The 26,373-nt window shown below is 41.6% G+C and overlaps 1 protein-coding gene across 2 annotated transcripts in view; it reads left to right on the forward strand.

Moving 5' to 3' along the window:
* Positions 1-26,373, forward strand: part of RSBN1L (round spermatid basic protein 1 like) — a 77,098-nt gene that overhangs the window by 44,201 nt on the left and 6,524 nt on the right. For both annotated transcript variants that reach the window (XM_073652286.1, XM_073652287.1), the window contains exons 4-6: positions 1,553-1,690; positions 2,853-2,995; positions 8,622-8,789. In XM_073652286.1, the coding sequence (XP_073508387.1) occupies positions 1,553-1,690; positions 2,853-2,995; positions 8,622-8,789 (449 nt within the window). The remainder of the gene's footprint in view (positions 1-1,552; positions 1,691-2,852; positions 2,996-8,621; positions 8,790-26,373) is intronic.

The following is a 26,373-nucleotide window of genomic DNA, read 5'->3' on the forward strand; positions in this document are numbered from 1 at the left end:
CTTATATCGCATGCTATGCTGTGGGTATATAGCTGGAGCTATATCTGACGGGGTTAAATCTTGGAATAGAGGCAGTGAAGTTTGTACAAACCAGACCAAGTTGTCAAGACTCACAAAGGATGGACATAATCTTATCCAAACTGGACAACCCCGTCTCCCCTATAATAGGTGGGGATATAAGAAAATGAACCATTTCACATTGAGTGTACTTACCCATATTAGCTCACTGCCAGTTATTGGCCTAAAATTTCTCTAGTAAAATGACAGGCAGTCCTGGAAACCTGAGCCCAAGATTGGTGCTATTTAAAGGGGATCACCCGCGGGGGGTCATCCAGGTCTGAGTGTGTATTATCACTCTGAAAGTGATGAGCATCTATAGGTTGAAGCCTGTAGGTATTTTGTTATTTCTTATTTTAGAACGGTTTTACATATTTGTTGCCTTATTTTATTTATTTTTTTAATCGCTGTACTGTTTTATATTAAAGCCTGAAGCTTTTTTTAAAAGCTTAGTCCTTCTATGCTGTAAAGTATACACAGCCTTTCTGAGCGTTTGTCCTTTTGACTGTTGGACAGTATTGTGGGGACGCGTCACTCCATTTGATGAGGGATGGCCGTGTGTTGTGTATTTGGGGTGTGAGACTGCTGGGATGTGGTGTGTGCTCCATTTGCAGCCTGAGTGAAAGATGGATGCAATTCTCAGTGAGCGGAGATGAAGCCCTTGCAGTCACACCCTTGTCACGGGCTGAGAAGTGTGTGTGTGATACATGGCAATAGTGGCACGGCTTTTTGCTGAACCACAAGCCATACTGGTACATGTAGCCAAAAGCAGAAATGTTCCACTTGTACATTATAGTGTCTGCAGCCACCAGTAGAGGGCAGTAACTGCATACTGTTATCCAGTATACGGAGCGCCCATGCTGCAGACATCCCGTGCCTCCCTTCTAAATCTATGTAGGGGATCTGGAGCTCTAAATGGTAAGAAATTGGAGAAGCTGTCACTTCCTTCACACTGCCTCTGACAGCAGCACGCAGTAGTGACAGACATAAAAAAGACACTGCAAGATGTCATGTCTAATTATAGGCTCATTCAAATGAGTGGCAGCCATTAAGTCAGATGTATTCCAGATCTGCTCCCCCACCTGCTGCTGATTGACAGGTCTCTTACTATGGACGGGAATATAAAGAAAGCGGTGGGTAGGCGGCTGCAGAGCCTCCGTACACAGAATACATCAGACTCCTGCCGCACAGCACTTGTAGTACCCTTCAAAGAACAGGCTGTGACTTTAGCTCTGCATTAGGTGTCACCGCCAAACATCACAGTATGGCATCGTATTGTATGTGAATGTGATTGTAAGACAGCGACATGCAAGTGATTGGCTGCAGCAGTCAGGTGACTTGAATATCAGCACGTCATTGGATATCTCTGATGCTCTGTACTCTGCAGGCTGTAGCCGTTGTGCCGGTGAGGTCTTCGCTTCATTGTTCTGCTCATTGATGCTCTTCTTCTGGGCTATGTCCACTCTGTCTCACATGCACATATTTTGCTCTGTAGGTAAAGAGGACGTACTCTCACGGTACTTACAGAGCAGGGGCAATGAGGCAGATCAGCCTGGTGGGAGCGGTGGATGAGGAAGTAGGGGATTACTTCCCAGAGTTCCTGGACATGTTAGAAGAGTCTCCTTTCCTGAAGGTAAGAGAACCATGTATAGTGTTCATCCCCTGCTTGGCTTTCCATTTTCCTTCCAGGATTAGACGCCCGTTAATGGGTGTGAGTGATGTTGCCTCCTAACCCTATTGATGTGAATAGAGCTGGGCCCCAATGCTTCATACTTCTTTTGCATCTTCTTTATCCTCTTAAGACTGAGGCTTAGTTTATTACTTACTGAAATGTTTTTTTCCTTGTTTTTCTGTTATGAAAGCCGTATTTTTTCATCGACACAATCACATGAGGGCTTGTTTTTGCTGGAACAAGTATTTTGTTTTTTACCGGGTTTACTGTATGGGATGAATATGTTCACTTTATCATGCTGGTCGTTACAGATGTATGTTTTTTATCACTTAATAGTCTTTTGTACATGTCAAATCTGTGAAGCATTTTTAGGCGTCTGGTTGTCATTTAGTTGCAGGTGCCGGTGGGCTGACAGAGGGGCTCGTATTTCTGTCTAACCACCTAGTTGCAGCAGTCAGTGCTGTCACATCTAACCGGATAACCAACCAGACTTGTACATTCACAACCCCTATGTCTGTGCCATCGGCAACTCCAAGTGATCATATAGTTATCTATAATGTAGATAGGTAATTGTATTTAATGCGTAGTCCTTTTTTAAGTGATTTTCGGTGTCTAGACTTTCGGCATATAATAGTGTAGCAGGTGGTAAAGCACTTTCAGTGAATGTACGTTCTATTTCAGCCATTATAACATTGTCCCAATTACCTGTGGGTATCTGGGAGATTGCATAGTTCAGTTCTAATGATAGATGCATGGATGGATGTAATGACCAGTTCTTTGTAACTTTCATCAATATTCCAGTATAACTCACATCCTTAGTCATGTCATTACCTATCCATTATAATTAAGTTATTTTTTCCATACATTTAATACATAAATAAAATACGGTAAACTAACTGTGACATACTATTATAGAGGCCTAGAGGACCCTGCCCTCACGGTATTGGAGGGGAGACAGAAGGTTGGGGGTTATATATTACCTTTGTTTTATATTATATGCACTCTAAATTGCATAAATCTTAACTTTGTGTCCATTCTACAGATATGTTTGCTAATGATTGAATTCATGTTTAACAACAAATGTGTAGAAAATGACTGTGTCAAACTTTCACTTGACTGACAGCTCACTTTGCCTTGGGGGACTCACTCAAGCCTTGAGCTAAAGAGCCGCAAAGAGAGTGATGATGGCCCTATAATGTGGGTGCGCCCAGGGGAGCAGATGATTCCTGTCACTGATATGCCAAAGTCTCCTTTTAAAAGAAAAAGGTATATAAATCCCAGTGTATATGATACCTATGTGTGTGTTTGTGGTGGAAAATTGTCACGATACAAGAACTGTTCAGTCCCTGTCCTTTTAAGCACAGTAGCGATATCTCTGTACAGTGGAATTGATAGTGGCATCCTCTTTACAGTTAGTGGCATGTAAAAGTTTGGTGACCTCTGGTCAAAAATACTGTTATTGTGAACAGTTAAGGAAGTTGAATATGAAATGATCTTTAAAAGGCCTAAAGTTAAAGATGACATATTTTTGGGGGGCCTAAAATACAAAGGAAATGTATTGTCATCTCTTTCATTTTAAAAATTACAAAAATGAGCCGATGCAATAGTTTAAATACCCTTGGAGATTTGTGTGCTCAGATAACTGACCAAGGTTTCAGACCTTAATTAGCCCGTTAGGGTTATGGCTTGTACACTATCATCGTTAGGAAAGAACAGGTGATATAAATTTCCCAGCTTAATAAAAATCCAACCTCCTCTAACCTTGTGCCAAAAAACAGTAGCCATGGGTTCTTCTAAGCAGCTGCCTAGCACTCTGAAAATGATGGAGGCCCACAAAGTAGGGGAAGGCTAAAGGAAGATAGCAGAGAGGTTTCAAGCTGCCCTTTCCTCAGTTTGAAATGTAATTAAGAAATTGCCATTAACCGGAACTGTGGAGGTCAAGATAAGGTCTGAAAGACCAAGCAAAATTTCTGAGAGCAGCTCGTAGGATTGCTAGAGAGACAAATCAGAACCCCCGCTTGACTGCAAAAGACCTTCAGAAAGATTTAGCAGACTCTGGAGTTGTGGTACATTATTCTGTAGTTCAGAGACACCTGCACAAATATGTCCTTCATGGAAGAGTCCTCAGAAGAAAACATCTCTTGTGCCCTCACCATAAAATTCAGCATCAGAAGTATGCAAAAGAACATCGAAACAAGCCTGATGAATTTTGGAAGCAAGTCCTGTGGATCAATGAGGTTAAAATAGAACTCTTTGGCCACAATGATCAAAGGTATGTGTGGAGAAAAAAGGGCACAGAATTTCAGCTAAAGAACATCTTGCCAACTATTAAGCATGGGGGTGGATCAATCATGCTTTGGGGTTGTGTTGCAGCCAATGGCACGGGGAACATTTCACGGCTAGAGGGAAGAATAGATTCATTGAAATTTCAACAAATTCTTGATGCAAACATAACACCATCTGTAAAAACAAGCTGACCTTGAAAAGAGGATGGCTTCTACAAATGGATAATGATCCTAAACATGTCAAAATCCACAATAGACTACCTCAAAAGGTGCAAGCTGAAGGTTTTACAGTGGCCCTCACAGTCCCCTGATCTGAACATCATTGAAAATCTGTGGCTAGACCTTTAAATAGCAGAGCATGCAAGACGACCTAGAAATCTCACAGAACTGGAAGAATTTTCCAAGGAAGAATGGATGAAAATCCCACAAACAAGAATTGAAAAACTCTTGGCTGGCTACAAAAAGTGTTTACAAGCTGTGATATTTTCAAAAGGAGGTGCTACTATGTACTAACCATGCAGAGTGCCCAAACTTTTGCATCAGCCCATTTTCCTTTTTGTAACTCTTAAAATGTGAAAAATTAGATTTAGAGCTTTTTGGGGTTTTTTGCCTAAAATTCAAAGGAAATGTGTCCTTTTTAAGTTTGGACCTTTTAGAGATCATTTCAAGTTCAACTTGCTTACAGGGGTTTTCTCATGGTCAAAAGTTGATTTTAATCAAAAGATCTTGGAATAATTTTCTCAATTAGATGTTTTTAAATAAAATGTTCCTGTGCTGAGATAATCTTATAGATGTGCCCCTGCTGTGTACTGTGTAATGTCTGTGTCTGACCGTGCTGGACATGGTCTGATCATACCACATCTCCTGGGCAGGGGGAGAAGCAAAAGAGAGGATACAGATATAATAGTATGGGATCACAGAGGATTCATTTTGTGAGGTAAAACATTTCACTGCCTGTTTTTAAGCAATGTTTTACTTCAAAGAAAGAATCAGTTGTGACCCCATGCTGTAATATCTGTATACTCTTTTGCTTCTCCCGCTGCCCAGGAGCTGTGGTATGATCAGACCATGTTACTGTACGGTCAGACACAGCCATTACACAGTACACAGCAGGGGGCATTTATAAGATTATCTCAGCACAGGAACATTTTATATAAACACATCCAATTGTGGAACTTATTATCATTTCAAGATCTATTGATTAAAATGAACTTTAGTTTGTGGGACAACCCCTTTAAGGCTATGTGCCCACGATGCAGTATTGAAGCAGAAAATTTCCGCAGCGTTTATGCATGTCCTTGGCAGTAAAAACTCTTGCGGCTTTTACGCGCGTTTTTTAAGCGTTTTTACATGTGGATTTGACTTGCGTTTTTCAAATGCATGGAGTAGTCCAATCCGCATGCGCAAAACGCACAAATAATGGACATGCTGTGGAGTTTTCCACACAGAAAATTCCGCAGCATGTGCACAGAACAAACGGATTATCATTGGGCACAATGGGGCACGGATTACCCAGCATTTTTAAAGCGTTTCCGCTGCGGAAATTCAGCATCAAAAACACTTGAAAAACACATAGTGGGCACGCAGCCTTACTGTTCATAATAGTAATTTTGATCAGGGGTACCCAAACTTTTACATGCCACTGTACTCTTACTATAGGCTGTAATCCATACATGAAACTTGAGCTCAGTCATGGAGCTGCTCGCACTCACTATGTGATTAATTTCCTATTAAAGCTGGCCATACATGAGTTCTCTGATTGCTCTCCTTTCTCCCCTAAACCTAAGAATGCTTGGCTCAGTAGTGTGTCCCTGTGTTTTGAGAGAACCAATGCCAGACTCCTGGCAGCAGATTATCTCCCCACCTAACACAAGGATTGGTCTATTGGAGTTCCAAATGTGGTTTCCGTCTTATTTCTTCCTCGTCCCTCTCCAGCCGGCCAACTTTGCAAAGTATGTTGTACTTTGAAACACTGTAGCATTTCCGGGTAAACCTACCTAGCTGCAATCGCACAGCCATTGTCTGATTCATGCTGCCTGTGGTTTGTGTAGCATGTATCTGATAATAGGTTTCCTGTAAATGCTTGCTCAGACATACACCGTACCCAGATCTGACATTTGTTGTGGAGGGACACTCGTGCATACTGAGCCATACAGTTGCCAAGGCAACAGTCCAGCCCCTAGCAAGTATTGTACATGGATCCCATAAATTAAAACAGACCCCATGCACTACAGTCGCCGGGCATCCAATGGTTACCTCGGCAACTGTCCTGCCTATTGTGCATTTGTTTCTCTATTTCTGGTGTCATTTTGATCTGAAGAGTGTGACTAAACATTTCCTTTAATTTGTTGCAGAAATTCCTAAGACTGAAAATCCAGAGTTGTTCTGGCGACAAGCAAATCAATTTCTGCTAGCTCCATTCCCAGAAATATCCACAATATAAGAGCCATAAATTTCCACTGATGTGTTTTTTAATTTTTTTTTTTACCCTCATGCTCTGAAACGTACAGTACTTGGCCAAGGTTCTAGGCCGGTGTGGAAACTGCTGTTAAGTACGAATGCTTTCAAAAATAGAAATATTAATAGTTTATTTTTATCAATTAACACAAATAAAAATTAATGAACAAAAGAGCATACTAAATCAAACCAATATTTGTGGTGTGACCACCCTTTGTCTTCAAAACTGCATCAATTCTAGGGACGCTTTCACACGGTTTTAAAGGGACTCCATAAGGTTGTTCCAAACATCTTGGAGAACTAACCACTAGTGTTGAGCGAGTATGTTCTGTCCGAGTACGCTCGGGCCGAGCTCCGAGTATTTATAGCTGCTCGGTGATGAGGTTAAATCGCTCCCGTGTGCATGATTTGCAACTGTTTGACAGCTTTATTACATGTGAGGAATGTCTATTTCTTACACATTCCTCACATGTAATAAAACTGTCAAAGAAATAGACATTCCTCACATGTAATAAAGCTGTCAAACAGTCGCAAATCATGCACACTGGAGCGATTCAACCTTATCACCGAGCAGCTATAAATACTCGGAGCTCGGCCCGAGCATACTCGGCGAAAGGGTTAATGGAACATTCTCGCTCAACACTACTAACCACAGATCTCACTGATGTTGACATTAGGCCTTTGTGGGGACCATATCATCACTTCCAGGACTCTTGTTCTTCTTGAACTGAAAATAGTAATTAATTTAATTGTTTGGTTTGGGGTCATTGCCCTGCTGCAGAGTACATCTGGAGCCAATCAGATGCCTCCCTGATTATATTGCTTGATGGATAAGTATCTGCCTGTATTTTCCCGACTTGTGGACGCCATTAATCTAGACCAAATCCCAGCTCCATTTGCTGAAACGCAGCCCCAGATTTGTAAGGATCCTCCACCATGCTTTACTGTTGCCTGCAGACACTCATTATTGTACCAATCTCTATCCCTTTGACTAACAAACTGACTTGTTTACAGCTAAATATTTCACACTTTCATTTTTCAGTCCATAGCAGCTGCTAACATTTTTCTGCACCCTAGTTCCTATGTTTTTGTGCATAGTTGAGTCTCTTAGCCTTGTTTCTATGTTGAAGGTATGGATTTGTGGCCACAATTCTTGCATGAAGACCGCCTCTGACCTGACTTTTCCAAACATTAGGTGGGTGTAGCTGGGTCTCACTGGTTGCTGCCAGTTCGGAGCTGATGCCACTGATGGTCGTCGTCCAGTTTTGAAAAGAATAAATCACGTGTCTTTCTCTGCTGCAAGTTTCCTAGTCCAGCCACTACATATATGGCCCTCAAGGTTGCCCATATCTTTGTCGTGTTTTTTTTTTTTTAAAGGGCTTGAACAGCACATGTTAAAACCCCATTCTGCGCTGAAATCTTTTTTTCCTGAGAGAGACCTTGCTAATGCAGTTTAACTACCTTGTTGCTGTGCTCGGATTTGCCATGGTCTTCCACAACCTGCCCTTTGAAACAGTTTGGCTGTTCCTCGCCCAGTTTTAAGCCTTTTGTACAACTCTTTCCGTTAATAACCGCTCCAATCTACATATGAAAATGATGATCATTATCACTTGTTTGATATAATTGGTTATTCATACACCTGACTACCATCATACAAAATCCCTGACTTTATGCAAATATACCTAGAGGAATTAATTCCAATTTGAAAGTTGAGTGATCATAAGGAGTAAGGGTGCACTGTACCACAAATGCGTTGATGATTTGATATTCCAATTTATGGACCACAGATGCATAAAGATGTTTTATAACAATGTGTTAATAAAATTCAAGATTTTTTTTTCATCCGTTGAGCTCAAAGTGGTCACACCAAATATTGATTTTGATTTAGATGTCTCTTTTGTTCCCTCACTTTGCAAGCTGTTAAGTGATAAACTATTAACACTGCAAGTTGTGAAAGCATTACTACTTTGCAGCATTTGTTCCACTCGAGCCAAAAAGTTTAGCACAGCTCTGTATGTAGAGATCATGAAGCCATGTCTCTCTCTTGTATCCCAGTTAAGCATGGTATGAGAAGTGCTTAATGTATAATAGTGTTCTGTGGACAGGAACGATCTGTAACTTTAACTACCTCTCCTGTGCTGTTTTACCAGGACTACCAATGAAATAAAAAACCTGCAGTACCTACCTCGAGCTAGCGAACCTCGGGAAATGTTATTTGAAGATAGGACAAGAGCACATGCTGACCACATAGGACAGGGGTTTGAGCGGCAGACCACGGCAGCTGTAGGTGTGCTGAAGGCTGTGCATTGTGGAGAATGGTAAGTCATAGCTGCTGATTTCCCATTGCAGGGCTTATGTTTAATGCTATTCTTTCATCAAGTGCTCTATATAAATGGTTGTACATGGTGTCCTGTCCACATCCATGTATATTGTAGAATGCATTGACCCTTCCCCCCCCCCCCCCCCCAGTGCTATGGCTGCGCTGTGCCACGGATATGTCATAAACATTTAATAGATGCAGGTACCATATCGATCTCCGGAATGGGGGTTTCTGATCCATTGATGGGAAAGGTGGCTATGTATATTCTTATTTCTATATTAAGCCCCTCACCACCTTTGACGTACATTTACGTCCAAGGTAGTGTACCTGCTTTTTATGTGGGCTTGCCCGCTGAGCCCACATTTTCCCCGCATTAAATGCCGCTAACAGCCAGGAGTGGAGTGGTGCTCTGCCCGTGGCTGTTAACAAGTTAAATCCCGCTATCAATTACTGACAGCAGGATTTAACATGCTGGCTGGTAGCGCATTATTCATCCCGCTCATCGGTGCCCATGTCACGTGATTTCGGGGCAGCCGATGGATTGTCATAACAGCCGAAAGAAACAATTGTGTAATTGCACTTTTTTTTTTTGCAATTTCAACACTCTTGGAATTTTTTTTCCTGTTTTCCAGTACACTCTATGGTAAAATGAATGGCGTCGTTCAAAAGTACAACTCGCCCCGCAATAAAACAAGCCCTCGTATGGCTATATGGCCAGAAGAATAAAGTTATGGCTCTTGGAAGAAGGGGAGGAAAAAAATAAAATGAGAGAAAAAAAAACGTAAAATTGTCAGCTAGTGTAGAGAAGGGATTAAAGGGAATCTGTCGTCTATATGGGCATGTAGGTCATAGGAAGCTGAATAAAATGATACCTTGATACCTGCAATCTTATGTCTTATTCCAGAGAAATCCACATTATTATATGTTAATTAGCGGTTCCAGGCTTTGGGCTTGGACACTAATCTGCCTCCAGAGGTTATTTTACATGAAGGGGGAGTTACCAGTGTGATTTCTGCTCTCCTGATCTCACTGCAGAGCTGTGTGTGATTATACCTGACACATCTGCAGGCTCCTCTCAGCTTCCATCTCACAGGCAGTCAGGGTTACAATACCAGAGCTGTAAAAAATGTGTTAGCAAGAAGAAAAAGTTCAGGTCTTCCGTTCTGTTAGTTACATGTCTCACACTGGTAACTCCACCTTCTATTTAAAGGGAACCTGTCACCATGAAAATGCAGCCCAAACTGCAGGCATAATGTTATAGAGCTGGGGAAGCTGAGCAGATTGATATAGTTTTGTGAGAAAAGATTTAGTATTACCGGTGTTTTACTCAGTTAATCCTCTGTTCTTTCTGGGGTTTTTGGTTCAGAGGGCGGTCCTATCAATGACTGACAACTTTCTCTGCATGCACACTTATACAGAGAAAGTGGTCAGTCATTGATAGGACCCCCCACTGGACCAAAAATCTCAAAAAGAGCTGAGGTTTAACTGAGTAAAACACAAGTTATAGTAAATCTTCTCTCACAAAACTCTATATCAATTTGCTTGGCTTCCCTGTTCTATAATATCAGGACTACAAATTGGGCTGCATTGTTATGGTAACAGATTCCATTTAAAATAATCCCTGGAGGCAGATTCTCATGCAGGCCCATAGCCTGGAACAGCTCATTACCATATAATAAAAACCTGGATCTCTCTGGAATAAGACATCCGATCGCAGATATCAAAATATCATGTTATTCAGCTTCCTATGACCTACATGCCCATATAGACTGCTTAGGATGGTTGATCCTACTGACAGATTCCCTTTAAATGCTATAGGAGTTCAGAATACAGCCAAGTGCTTTTGCTGAGTCTATTGGCCCTTCAATTAAAATGACTACCTCCCATAATCATGTACAGAAAATAAAAACAGATTAGAAGAAAAATTGTTTCTGGTTTTAAGAAAAAAGTGTGATGCATTCCCTTTTCAGGCAGATTGTACTGTATTGGAATTCCTGCCTAAATTACTTTTGGGCCATTGCCATGGAAACCCATGACATCATGGTGTCACATATAGTAAGGAAGATATGTCTCCTCCCAGTATTCCTGTCTATGCTGACCAGTGCCAGTGGTCATCTTGAGGCCAGCACTGCGGATATCTCTTTGATATGCAGAAATGCACACCTTTTGCTCTTCAGCTTACCAAAGAAAATGCTGGGACAGAACACGTCATTTTTTATTTTTAAACCACACCAAAGGGGTAAAAACAAAGGTGAAAAAAATATCTGTAAATAAAAAATAGCCTTATCCAAGACCATCCTCCAGGACATGGACAAATTTTACATCAGCTTTGTATGCCCATGTAATAGTGTGTCTATACTATGGAGAATGTAACCCAAAAGTAATCACACAAGTATGTTCCACAGCCCCGGCCTTATCTGCCCGATCTCCTATACTGAGGATGTTGCTAAGGCACGATAGACGCTAGAATTATCCTGGAGACAGACACTTGTTTTCTACATTTGTTCGGTAACATTACACATGGTAAAAAGGGTAGATCAGTATATGGTGGGATGTATATGATAACTTAGAGAACCTTTCGTCAGTATTTTATATGCCATACTAATATGTGTATATAAAGGCAATTTAATGCTGAGTAAATCCTTACCTTTCTTGCAGAAATCCGTTTTGCCATTTCAGAGAAATCCATAGTTGAATATGTATGCTAATGAGCTGCAAGTGCAGGGGGTGGACTGTGCTCTTGCAGCTCCCCTTCCTCACTCCCCATTCACCACCTGCTGAATGTCTCTTGACTAACAGGCCGCTCATGTTTCAGTCACCTGTCAGAGACAGGAGGCCAGCAGCATACAGTTTCAACTATTGATTTCTCTGACACCGCAAAAGGATTTCTACAAGCAAGGTAAGGATTTACTCAGCATTAAAGCGCCTTTACGAGGGGCGATCCAAAAGTAATAATAATCAATACTAAACACAATGAATATAGTCACAAAATTTTTTTTATTTTTCTACATAGTCTCCTAACAAGTCTATACATTTAGTCCATCTCTTTTCTAAACTTAGAATTTCCTTCGAAAAAAATTCTTGATCTTGACCTTCAAAAAAATCCCCAACAGCGGTTACCACGTCGCTATTGTCAAATTTCTTGCCCCGGAGGTGTTCCTTGAGCCGAGGAAAGAGAAAGAAGTCACTGGGGGCTAGATCTGGCGAATAGGGGGGGTGTTCCACCAGTTCAAAGCCCGCTTCTTGAATGGTAGCCATGGCAACTGCAGCTTTGTGAGCCGGCGCATTATCTTGGTGAAACAGCACTCCAGCCTGCAAATTGCCGCGCCTTTTCTCCTTGATAGCCTCCCGCAATCTTCTTATTTGTTCTGCATAGTAGGAGCCCGTAATAGAGGCTCCCTTCACCAAATAGTCCACCATAATAATTCCTTCAGCGTCCCAAAAAACGGACGCCATAACCTTCCCTGCTGAGCTTGACACTTTGAATTTCTTCGGCGTCGGTTCGTTAGCTCGTTTCCATGTCATCGATTGTTGTTTCGGGATCAAAGTGGTGGATCCAGGTCTCGTCCATGGTCAAAAAACGTGACAAAAAATTCTCCTTGTCTGCTTGGAACTTTTCGAGATTTGCTATTGAAATGTCAACTCCTTTCTTCTTTTGCTCGTCGGTTAACATTTTTGGCACCCAACGCGCCGAGACCTTTCTCGTATGCAATTCTTTTGCAAGGATTCTTTGAATACTGCCATATGAGATCCCTGTGACCTCAGCTACATGCCTGATAGTCACTCTTCGATCGGCCAATACAACTTCTTCAACTTTTTTCACGAATTTCTTCATTGAGGGACGTGGATGGGCGTCCTTCACGATGTTCATCTTCCGTCGATGTTCTTCCCAGCTTAAATTCCTTGGCACAGCGTACAACTGTGGAATATGGAGGAGAAGAGTCCCCCAATGTTTCCACCAAGTCGCTGTGTATGTCTTTGGTAGTCATTTTTTTCAAGCAGAGGTATTTGATGACAGCTCTGAGCTCGTTTTTTTCCATTTTGATGTTCACTCCTCGGCAGTTCCTATTCAAATTAATGTAGCTCCCGGGAATCGTGGCCTATTTAAGTGATTTTTTTTTCCTGGACTAGTGGGTACCTAAGAGAGAAGAAAACATTTTTATTTTAATTTCTGTGTGCAATAGAAATAACCGATTATCATTACTTTTGGATCGCCGCTCGTACATGGATGCCGTAAGCTTGGTGTATGAAATGAGATGGTTCAAATTCACAAAGAAAAAATAAGCCGCATGTGTATGAGATTTTAGAAATCGCATTCACTTTGCTGGTACTGTAAAATGCAGCATTTTTACCCGTGTAAAATGTGTGGGGAAAAAACGCAGCATGTGAACAATCCCTAGGAGTCAACTCTAAAAGCTATCTGATCCTCAACTGTTCGGTGTTCACACGTGACCTGTTTCTGGGTCTCCTATTATTTGGACTCTCGTATCGTGTTAAAGGTCGTCCTAATGCAAGTTGGGAATGATAATCTGCATCTTTATGATTGTGTTTAACCCCTTTCTGACATGTGCCATATATATACTGCTCTGCTGGAGCTACGTTCCCGCAACGCGCCGTATATATATGCCACGATCACGTGCACTGCGATCGAGCTGACACCCCACAGCAACGCCCCCCTATCTTTGCTAGCACCAATCGCGGGCGTTTAACCCCTGTGATGCCGCTGTCAATAGTGACAGCGACGTCACAGGGCATCGCACAGGGAGTGAGATCCCTGTCAACTCCCATCAGCACAACGCGTTTTGATTGCGTTGTGCTGATTGTCTCCATGGTGCCAAGATGGCCGCAGTAAGGTGACCTGTCAGCTAAGATGCCCCCTTCCTGCTTGTCAGACGCTGTTCTGATGCTCTGCAGTGCATTTTTTTTGCTAAAAATATTTTTAAAAAATCACAAAAAGAACTGTATATATAATATAAATATGTGTGTGTGTGTGTGTGTAATATATATATATATATATATATATATATATATATATATATATATATATATATATATATATATATATATATATATATATATATATATATATATATATATATATATATATATATATATATATAAATAATATAATATAGTGTGTGTCTATACACTGCTCAAAAAAAATAAAGGGAACACTTTTAAACTCCAAGTCAATAACACTTCTGTGAAATCTACCTGTCCAGCTATGAAGCAACACTGATTGTGAATCAATCTCTCCTGCTGTTGTGCAAATGGAACAGACAACTGGTAGAAATGATAGGCAATTAGCAAGATACCCCCTATAAAGGAGTGATTCTGCAGGTGGTGACCACAGACCATTTCTCTGCTCTCATCCTTCTTGGCTGTTGTTTTGGTCACTTTTTCATTTTACCATTGCTCTCACCCCTAGAGGTACAGTAGCATGAGGCGGTGTCTACAATACAACCCACAGAAGTTGCTCAGGTAGCGCAGTTCATCCAGGATGGCACATCAGTGCGAGCTGTGGCAAGAAAGGTAGCTGTCTGTCAGCACAGTGTCCAGAGCATGAAGCAGATACCAGGAGATGTGGAGGGAGCCATCGGAGGGCAACAACCCAGCAGCAGGACCGTTACCTCCTCCTTTCTGCAAGGAGGAACAGGAGGAGCACTGCCAGAGCCTTGCAAAATGACCTCCAGCAGGCCACAAATGTGCATGTGTCTGCACAAACTGTTAGAAACCGATTCCATGAGGGTGGTATGAGGGCCCGACGTCCACAGATGGGGGTTGTGCTCACAGCCCAACACCGTGCAGGACGCTTTGCATTTGCCACAGAACACCAGATTGGCAAAGTTGCCACTGGCGCCCTGTGCTCTTCACAGATGAAAGCAGATTCCCACTGAGCACATGTGACAGACGTGACAGTCTGGAGATGCCGTGGAGAGCGATCTGCTGCCTGCGACATCCTTCAGCATGACTGGTTGGGCAGTGGATCAGTGATGGTGTGGGGTGGCATTTCTTTGGAGGGCCGCATAGCCCTCTATGTGCCCCCCAGAGGTAGCCTGACTGCTATTAGGTACCGAGATGAGATCCTCAGACCCCTTGTGAGACCATATGCTGATGCGGTTGGCCCTGGGTTCCTCCTAATGCAGGACAATGCCAGACCTCATGTGGCTGGAGTGTGTCAGCAGTTCCTGCAAGATGAAGGCATTGAAGCTATGGACTGGCCCTCCCGTTCCCCAGACCTGAATCAGATTGAGCACATCTGGGACATCATGTCTCGCGTCATCCACCAACGTCACGTTGCACCACAGACTGTCCAGGAGTTGGCGGATGCTTTAGTCCAGGTCTGGGTGGAGATCCCACAGGAGACCATCCGCAACCTCATCAGGAGCATGCCCAGGCGTTGTAGGGAGGTCATACAGGCACGTGGAGGCCACACACAATACTGAGCCTCATTTTGACTTGTTTTAAGGACATTACATCAAAGTTGGATCAGCCTGTAGTGTGTTTTTCCACTTTAATTTTGGGGGTGACTCCAAATCCAGGCCTCCATTGGTTAATAAACTTGATTTCCATTGATGATTTTTGTGTGATTTTGTTGTCAGCACATTCAACTTTGTACAGAACAAAGTATTCAATGAGAATATTTCATTCAGATCTAGGATGTGTTATTTGAGTGTTCCCTCTATTTTTTTTGAGTAGTACGTATACACACACACACACACACACACACACACACACACGTGTATGTATATCTCTATATATACACTGCTCAAAAAATGTGTGTGTGTGTGTATATATATATATATATATATATCTATATCTATATATCTCCAATAAATACATTTATATGTGTTTTTTTTTAAAAAAAATACACATATTTGGTATCGCCGTGTCTGGAACGACCAGACCTATAAAACTATCCCACTAGTTAACCCTTTCAGTAAACACCATTAAAGAAAATTAAAAACAAAGCCAAAAACTATGCTTTATCATCAGATCTCCGAACAAGAAGTGGAATAAAGCGCGATCAAAAAGACGAATGTAAATTAAAAATGGTACCGCTGAAAATGTCATCTTGTCCCGCAAAAAAAAAGCCGCCATACAGCTCCATCAGCTGAAAAATAAGTTACAGCTCTCAGAATAAAGCAATGCAAAAATAAATATTTTTTTTCTATAAAATAGTTTTTGTGTTAAAGCGCCAAAATATATAAAAGAAATATATAAATCTGGTATCGCTGTAATCGTACTGACCTGAAGAATAAAGCTGCCTCATCAATTTTACCACATGCGGAACGACATAAAAAAAATCCCCAAAAAACAATTCCTGAATTGTTGGTTTTTGTTCATTCTGCCTCCCAAAAATCAGAATAGAAAGCGATCAAAAAATGTCACATGCCCAAAAATGATAACAATAGAAACGTCAACTTGTCCCGCAAAAAACAAACCTTCAAATTACTGTCGGCAACAATATGGAAAAATTATAGCTATCAAAATATGGCTATGCAAAAACTTGTTTTTACAAGTCTTTCAGTGTGTGACAGCTGTCAATCATAAAAACCTGATCTAAATCTGGTATCGCTGTAATCGCACCAACCCGAAGAATAAAGTCGTCTAATCAATTATACCTTACAAGGAACGGCATAAAAAATAAATAAAACCAATTCTTCACCTTCTGTTTTATTCATTCTGCCTCCCAAAGATCGCAGTATGGCTCGGCGCACATTTAGCCTGCGCTGTACGCTGAGCGCTTACACGGGGGTTTCCGTGTAAATCTCTGAAATGTGTGATTCAGACCGAAACCTCGGCGGAAGATTCCCTGGTAGCACAAAAACTCTGGGAAAAACAAAATGACTCATTGCCCTCCAAAAGAAATCCAGCTACTATTGCGCTCCCAAATCCAAATGCGCCCTTCCTTCTGAGCCCCACAGTGTGCTTAAACCGCAGTTAGCGTCCACAGGTTTGGCATTCCTGTAGCGTTGAGAGCCTGCCTAATTTACAGGTGCATGTCTCCAGAAGAACGAGCTGGGCACAACGTACTGGTCACTACAATGGCAGATTTGCAATCTTCATAAAGCAACATCCACTGCTGCTTGTTTCTGGAAAACACCCATGGAGTCAAAATCGTCACTACACCTGTAGATAAATTCACAAAGGGGTATCCTTTTCAAAATGGGATCACTTGAGAGGGATTCTGCTCTTTTAGCATGAAGGGACTCTGTATATGGAGTCCGCATACTATTCTAGGAAAATCTGCACTCCAGGAGGCAAAAAGAACTTCATCCCTCCAGAGTCTGGACATGTGGCTGAGCAGTATAGTACAGCCACATATGGGGTATTTCTAAATTCAGCAGAAATTGTGGGACAAATTTTGGTGCCATTTTTACCCATTTCCGTGTGTGAAAATGTAAAATCAGGGGCAAAAACTAAATTTTGGTGGTAAAAATGTAATTTTTTTTTTCTTCACTGCCCAATGATGTAAAATTCTGTGATCCACCTGTAGTGTCAATATGATCCCCTAGATGAATTAATTTAGAGGTGTAGTTTGTAAAATTGTCTCACTTATGTGGGTTCGGCTGATCTGGTTCCTCCAGGGGCACTACCAATGTGACATGGCACCGTCAAACCAGTCCAGCAAAGCCTGAAGTCCAATATGGCGCCTCCTCCCTTCTGAGCTTTGCACTGTACCTCAAAAGTAGTTTTCGACCTCATATTGGGTATCTGTGTAGAAATTGCACAATAAATTTTGAGGGCCATTTTCTCCTGTTACCCTTGTGAAAATGCAAAATTTGGGGCTAAAAGATATTCTTACTGGAAAAATATATATATTTTTTTCCATGGCTCAACTTTATAAAGTTCTGTAAAGCACTTGGGGTCTTAAGGTGCTCACCACACATCTGGATAAGTTCACTGAGAGGTCTAGTTTCTAAAATGGGGTCACTTGTGGGGGGTTTCCACTGTTTAGGTACATCAGGGGCTCTCCAAACGTGACATAGCGTCCGCTAAGGCTATGTGCCCACGATGCAGAATTGAAGCAGAAAATTTCCGCAGTGTTTCTGCATGTCCTTGGCAGTATAAACGCTTGCGTTTTTTAAGCGTTTTTGCAGCGTTTTTACATGCGGATTTGACTTGCGTTTTTCAAATGCATTGAGTAGTCAAATCCGCATGCGGAAACGCACAAATAATGGACATGCTGTTGATTTTTCCGCACTGAAAATTCCGCAGCATACCCACAGAACGTATTACCAAGCGTTTTTCTAAAACTTTTCTGCTGTGGAAATTCTGCATCTAAAACGCTTGAAAAACGCATAGTGGGCACACAGCCTAATTATTCCAGCTAAACAAAATTTAAAGTTAAATTGTTGTGAAAAAGTTAAATGTTTCTTTTTCCTTCCACATTCCATTAATTCATGTGAAGCACCTGAAGGGTTAAAAAACTACTTGGGTGCAGTTTTTAGAATGGTGTCACTTTTAGGTATGTTCTGTCTTCTAGACCCCTCAAAGTCACTTCAAATTTGATGTGATCCCTATAAAATGGTTTTGTAAACTTAGTTGGAAAAATGAGAAATTGAGGATCAACTTTTAACCCTTAACTTCGTAAAAAATTGTGTTTACAAAATTGTGCTGATGTAAAGTAGACATGTGGGAAATGTTATGTATTAACTATTTTGTGTAACATAACTCTCTGATTTAAGGGCATAAAAATTAAAGGGAATCTGTCACCCCCCGGGAGATATCAGACCTCTACTATGGGCATACAGGGCATAGAAAAGTAAATCTATACAGTGAAGGAAAGAATTATTTGATCCATTGCTGTTTTTGTAAGTTTGCCCACTGACTAAGACATGAACAGTTTATAATTTTAATATTGAGATAGAATATCCCCCCCCCCCCCCCAAAAAAAAAAAAAATCAAGAAAATCACATTGTATAAATTTATTTGCATTTTGCAGTGAGAAATAAGTATTTGATCCCTCTGGCAAACAACACTTAATACTTGGTGGCAAAACCCTTGTTGGCAAGCACAACTTTCAGCCTGTTTTTGACGTTGATGATGAGGGTTGCGTACATGTCAGGAGATATTTTGGTCTTTGCAGATCATCTCTAAATCATTCAGATTTTGAGGCTGTCGCTTGGCAACTCGTAGCTTCAACTCCCACAAGGTTTCTATGAGATTAAGGTCTGGAGACTGGCTAGGCCACTCCATGACCTTACTGTGCTTCGTTTTGGGTCATTGTCTTGCTGGAAGATCCAGCCACGACCCATTTTTAATGTTCTGGCCGAGTGAAGGAGGTTGTCACTCAGGATTTTACGGTACATGGCTCCATCCATTCTCCCATTGATGCGGTGAAGTAGTCCTGTGCCCTTAGCAGAGAAACACCCCCAAAACATAATGTTTCCACCTCCATTCTTGACAGTGGAGATGGTGTTCTTTGGGTCATAGGCAGCATTTCTCTTCCTCCAAACACGGCGAGTTGAGTTAATGCCAAAGAGCTCAATTTTTGTCTCCTCAGAGCTCAGCACCTTCTCCCAATATGGCTAAGTGCCCACGATTGAGAAATGCTGCAGATTTTTTCTGCATCTCCCTGGCAGGAAAAACGCATGCGGTTTTTCCTGCCAGGTAGAAGCGTTTGTCAAGCGTTTTTGCATGCATTTCCGCATGCGGGTTATCGAGCGCTTTTCCAAGCAATTTTAGCATCACTTGGAAAAGTGCTTGACAACTTGTTCACACTATATAAATCCATGCAACAGACATGGATTTATATAGTGTGACCAAGTAATAGTTAAATATAATAAAAATGATAAAAAAACAAACAAAAAACATTATACTCACCTTCCGATGTCCCCCAGTCTCCTGTACGAAGCGTCCTGGCTCCCCGACTGTTCGCGGTGGTGTAAAAGGACCTTCCATGACGTCATTTAGTCATGTGACAGGTCACGCGGCCGCCGACATCAGCAGTGCATCGTACAGGAGACCGGGGGACATCAGAAGGTGAGTATAATGTATATTTTTTTATTTTAAATTCTTTTTTTTTTTTTACAGGTACTATGGTACCCGGGTCTGGAGGAGAGTCTCCGCACATTGAATCGCTTAATATCCGCATGTGCACATGTAGTGATGCGGATATTAAGCGTTTCAATGCAAGTCAATGGCGGCAATTACGCTGCGTGTCCGCAAAATTAATGGACATGCTGCGGATTTTTCCGCAATGATAATCCGCAGCGGAAAATTCCGCAGCATGTGCATAGCGCATGTGGATTATCATTGGGGACCATGGGGCACGTATTACCAATAGGGTTGAGCAAGTATGTTCTGTCCGAGTACGCTCGGGCCGAGCTCCGAGTATTTATAGCTGCTCGATGATATGGTTGAATCGGCTCCCGTGTGCATGATTTGCAACTGTTTGACAGCTTTATTACATGTGAGGAATGTGTAAGAAATAGACATTCCTCACATGTAATAAAACTGTCAAACAGTCGCAAATCATGCACACGGGAACGATTCAACCTTATCACCGAGCAGCTATAAATACTCGGAGCTCAGCCCGAGCATACTCGGCGAAAGGGTTAATAGAACATACTCACTCAACACTAATTACCAAGCTTTTTTTAAGCATTTTCGCTGCGGAAACTCCGGGGCAAAAACGCTTGAAAAACGCACAGTGGGCAAGCAGCCTAACTCACCGAATCATCCAGGTGTTCATTGGCAAACTTCAGACGGGCCTGCACATGTGCCTTCTTGAGCAGGGGGACTTTGCGGGCACTTCAGGATTTTAAACAATTAAGGCGTAATGTGTTACCAATGGTTTTCTTGGTGATTGTGGTCCCAGCTGTGTTAAAATCATTAACAAGTTCCCCCCATGTAGTTATAGGCTTATCTCTCACCTTTCTCATGATCAAGGATACCCCACGAGGTGAGGTTTTGTATAGTGCCCCAGATCAATGTCAGTTGACAGTCATTTTGTATTTCTTCCATTTTCTTACTATTGCACCAACAGTTTTCTCCTTCTCACCCAGCGTCTTACTTATGGTTTTGTAGCCCATTCCAGCTTTTGCTGGTCTATTATCTTGTCCCCGACATCCTTAGAAAGCTCTTTTGTCTTGCCCATGTTGTAGAGGTTAGAGTCTGACTTATTAATTGAGTCTGTGGACAGGAGTCTTTAATACAGGTGACTATGTAAGACAGCTGTCTTTAACCCCTTTAAAGCCCAAGACGTATTAATTCGTATCTGCGCCCTGGGCTTTAAGAGCCTGACATGTATTAATATGTCTTTGCGATCACGCCCGCACAGCCTGTGTGTGGGCGCGATTGCTGCAAGGTGTCAGCTGATTGTCACAGCTGCAAGGTGTCAGCTGATTGTCACAGCTGACACCCGGAGCTATGTGCTGGGAGCGGTCCCGCTTCGCTCCCGGCACATTAACCCCCGCAATGCTGCGATTGAAGTCGATCGCAGCATTGCGGTGGCAAGGGGAGTTTATCGGGATACTCACCTCTCCTGCCGGCCTCCAGCGCTGTCTGCCGTGGCTTCCCGGATGTTTCCATGATAACCCGATGTTGCCATGACAACATCCGGGTCACCAGACAGCAGGAAGAAATTTTGGTCATGCGCAGTGCATGACCAAAATATCTTCTGCATCTGCAGCACTGACAGCCTGTATAGCACAGGGATGGTGCTGCATTCCTGTGCTATACAGGCGATCAGAATAAAAAAAAAGTGAAAGTCCCATAGTGGGACAAAGAATAAAAGTAAAAAAAGTGTCAAAGTGAAAAGAAAAAAAAAAAATTGTAAAAATATTTTTAAAAAAATCCACCAAAAATAAAAATATAATGTACCCATCAATAAATTTATTTATATTAAAAAAAAAACAATAAAAGTGCACACATTTGGTATCGCCGCGTCCGAAACGACCTGACGTATAAAACTGTCCCACTACTTAACCCCTTTAGTGAACACAGTAAAAAAAATAAATAAAAAACTAAGAAAAAAAACAATGCTTTATCATACCGCCAAACCAAAAATGGAATAACACACGATCAAAATGACGAATATAAATAAAAATGGTACCGCTGAAAATGTCATCTTGTCTCGCAAAAAATCAAGCCGCCATACAGCTCCATCAGCCAAAAAATAAAAAAGTTATAGCTCTCAGAATAAAGCGATGCAAAAAAATATTTTTTTCTATAAAATAGCTTTTAGTGTGTAAAAGCGCCAAAACATAGAAAAACGATATAAATGTGGTACCGCTGTAAACGTAATGACCTGAAGAATAAAGCTACCTTATAAATTTTACCAAACGTGGAACAGCATAAAAAAAATAAAGAAAAAAAAATAAAAACAATTCATGAATTGTTGGTTTTTGTTTATTCTGCCTCCCAAAAATCGGAATAGAAAGCGATCAAAAAATGTCACGTGCCTGAAAATGGCACCAATAAAAACGTCAACTCATCCCGCAAAAAGCAAGCCGTCACATGACTTCTTCGGCCAAAATATGAAAAAATTATAGCTCTCCAAATATGGCGATGCAAAAACTAGATTTTACAAAAAAAATGCGTCTTTTAGTGTGTGACAGCTGTCAATCATAAAAACCCTATATGATTCTGGTATCGCTGTAATCGCACCGACCCGAAGAATAAAGTCGTCTAATCACTTATACCGCACGAGGAACGGCATAAAAAGTAAACTCTCGGGTTATGGTTATGGTTAGGGTTGGGCTAGGGTTAGGGTTGGGATTTTTTTCAAAAGTTTAAAAAAAAAGAAGAAAAAATGATGATATGGCGAGTAGTGTTGAGCGCAAGTGCTTGCTACTTGAGTTTGCATCGGGTACTCAGGTATTCACTAAGTTTCGTGGGTACTCGAGTCTCCGCCCCATATGCTTCGTGGCCAAAAAAACCTTGCGGGGATTGCCTGCCATGCACGAGCGATCCCCGCATGGTTTTTTTAGGGTGTCTAATAACCGTGAAACATACGAGCGGGGACTCAAGCATGTCACTCGAGCACCCGTGATACATGGTGCATACCTGAGTACCTGATGCAAACTCAAGTAGCGAGCACTTGCGCTCAAGACTAATGACAACTTATTCAATATGATGACCTATGTTATCAAATTCTGTGTCGTACCTCTGGGTTCAAAATGTTCACTTATACCCCTTGATAAAATCCTTGAGGGGTGTAGTTTCCAAAAAGGGGTCACTTGTGGGGGGTTTCCACTATTTAGGCACATCAGGGGCTCTCCAAACGCGACATGGCGTCCGCTCTCTATTCCAGCCAACTTTGCGTTCAAAAAGTCACAGTGCTCCTTCCCTTCTGAACTCTGCCGTGCGCCCAAACACTGTATTTTCCCCACATATGGGGTATTGGCGTACTCAGGAGAAATTATACAAAAGTTTTTGGGGTCCATTTTCTCCTCTTACCCTTGTGAAAATAAAAAAATTTGGGGCTAAAACATCATTTTTGTGGAAAAATAAGTTAGATTTTTTTTTTTTTTTCCACGGCTCCATGTTATAAACTTCTGTAAAGCACTTGGGGGTTCAGGGTGCTCACCACACATCTAGATAAGTTCCCTGAGGGGTCTAGTTTCCAAAATGGTGTCACTTGTGGGGGGTTTCCACTGTTTAGGCACATCAGGGGCTCTCCAAACGCAACATGGTGTCCACTAATTATTCAAGCAAATTTTACAATCAAAAAGTCAAATGGCGCTCCTTCCTTTCCGAACTCTGCCGCGCGCCCAAACAGTGGTTTTCCCCCCACATATGGGGTATTTGCGTGCTCAGGGGAAATTGCACAACAAATTTTGGGGTCCATTTTTTCCTGTTATCCCTGCGAAAATAAAAAAAATTGGGTCTAAAGTAACATTTTTGTGAAAAAAGTTAAATGCTCATTTTTTTCTTCCACATTCCAAAAATTCCTGTGAATCACCTGAAGGGTTAATAAAGTTCTTGAATGTGGTTTTGAGCACCTTGAGGGGTGCAGTTTTTAGAATGGTGTCACTTTGGGGTATTTTCTGTCATAAAGACCCCTCAAAGTGACTTTAAATGTGATGTGGTCCCTAAAAAAATGGTTTTGTAAATTTTGTTGGAAAAATGAGAAATCGCTGGTCAACTTTTAACCCTTATAGCTCCCCAATAAAAAAATAAAAAATAAATTTTGGTTCCAAAATTGTGTTGATGTAAAGTAGACATGTGGGAAATGTTGTTTATTAACTCTTTTGTGTGACATATCTCTCTGATTTAAATTCAAATTTTGAAAATTGCAAAATTTTCAACATTTTTGCCAAATTTTCATTTTTTTCACAAATAAACGCAAGTCGAAGAAATTTTACCACAGTCATGAAGTACAATATGTCACGAAAAAAGTCTCAGAATCAGTGGGATCCGTTGAAGCGTTTCAGAGTAATTACCTCATAAAGTGACAGGGGTCAGAAATGTAAAAATTGGCCTGGTCAGCAACGTGCAAACCACCTTGGGTTGTAAAGGGGTTAATCCAGGTAACGAGTTGATTAGGAGCGTCTAACTGGTCTGTAGGAGCTCCTAATGGTTTGTAGGGGATCAAATCCTTATTTCTCACTGCAAAATGCAAAAAAAAATTATCTAATTTATACAATGTGATTTTTTTTTTCTTTTTTTTTGGGGGGATATTCTGTCTCAATGTTAAAATTAACCTACCCTTAAAATTATAGACTGTTCATGTCTTTGTCAGTAGGCAAACTTACAAAAACAGCAAGGGATCAAATACTTATTTCCTTCAATATACATACCTGTATGGCCCGTAGTAGAGGTTTGATTGCAGAGAAATGTGTTTTTATCAACTCTGTTTTGCACAGGCTTGGTGTCCCCCGGACTCCAAGAAATCCCTGCCTTTCTTAGTAATCCCTGAAATCCCCGCCTATGTGTTTATTTACCATATCACCCCCCTTCCGTGCACTGGTCTCCCTCACTTCCAGGGCATGCACAAAGCGCCGCTCACACAGAGCACATTGTTTCCTCCCGACCCGTCTATCTGTGCACTGAGTTATTACCTTATAAATTTACACTGGTTAGAATTAAAAAAAATTGGCCTTGTCAGGAAGGTGAAGACCGGTTTCGGGGGGTGAAGGGGTTAAAGGATAAGGCTATGTTCACACACACACTATCAAAACTCAGGTATTGCAGCGTTTGTTTTGCGTGCTTTGTCTGAAGTACATGTTTAAGGCTATGTGCCCATGATGCAGAAATGCTCTGGATTTTTACTGAGCGTTTCTGCATCTCCCTGGCAGAAAAAACGCATGCGGATTGTACATGCGGATTGTACAAGCTTTTTTCCTGCCAGGTGCAAGCGTATATCCTGCGTTTTTCACATGCGATTTCGCATGCGGTTTCTCAAGCGCTTTCCAGGCGATTTTGAGCATCACTTGGAAAGTGCTTGACAACTTGGTCACACTATATAGATCCATGCAACAGGCATGGATTTTTATAGTGCGACCAAGTTGATAGTTATAAAAAATGGTAAAAAATAAACATTATACTCACCTTCTTATGACCCCCGGTCTCCTTATCCAGTGCGTCCAGTGTGTTGGGTGGCTCGCGGTGGTCTAAAAGGACCTTCCATTACGTCATTTAGTCATGTGACAGGTCACCGGACCGCCGACGTCAGTGGTCGCGTGACCTGTTGCATGACTAAATGACGTCATGGAAGGTCCTTTTAGACCATCGCCGGCAGCTAGGACGCATCGCTGAGGAGACCCGGGGGCCATCAGAATATGAGTATAATGTTTATACTCACATGTAGTCATACGGATATTATGCGATTCAGTGCAAGTCAATGGCGGCGAAAACGCCGCGATTATGCAAAATTAATGGTAGTGCTGCGGATTTTTCCGCAATGATAATCCGCAGCGGAAATTTCCGCAGCATGTGCAGAGCACATGCGGATTATCATTGGGGAACATGGCAGACATATTACCAAGCGATTTTTAAGCATTTCCGCGGTGGAATTGCCGCTGCGGAAACACTTAAAAAACACATTGTGGGCTCACAGCCTTATAGTTAGGTTTTGCTGTGTTATTGGTGAATAAAACTGTGGGGGTTTTTTTTGCAGCATTTTCTCATTGTTGTCTATGGGGGAAAAAACAGTAAAAACTTTAACAGATTTGACATTCTGCAGACTTGGATAAATTCTGTAGTTCTCAAATTCAGTCAGGAAAATAAGTGTTTGCATGGATTTCTGAAATCTCATAGTTTTTTGCTGGTGGTGTAAAACTCAGCTGCTTTGCATAAAAAAGGCAAAAAATGCTACCTGTGAATATAGCCTAACAGTCATGTTTTTTCACAGAAATGAATAGTACACGTGAAAACAATACATTTTTTTATATACCTTTTCAGGGAAATCTGCTTCTTTCTTTTCCTGGACTGATCAATCATTATCAAAATTCACTAGAAAAATTGATCTTCGTTGAATACAGACTTTCCCATTACTGAGATGAATTTGGGGCTCAAAAAGTTCTATGAAGAACTGTAACTGTGGTTTTAGGAGAACTTGCAGTAGAATGTCTGTCCGCCTCTAGCTCCTCGCACTCTCCTCCATACAGTTGTAAAATCACCACCTGCCA

Source organism: Phyllobates terribilis, unplaced genomic scaffold, assembly GCF_046119375.1.
Source record: "Phyllobates terribilis strain yellow unplaced genomic scaffold, ASM4611937v1 Scaffold_11__3_contigs__length_659146591, whole genome shotgun sequence".
Classification (NCBI taxonomy): domain Eukaryota; kingdom Metazoa; phylum Chordata; class Amphibia; order Anura; family Dendrobatidae; genus Phyllobates; species Phyllobates terribilis.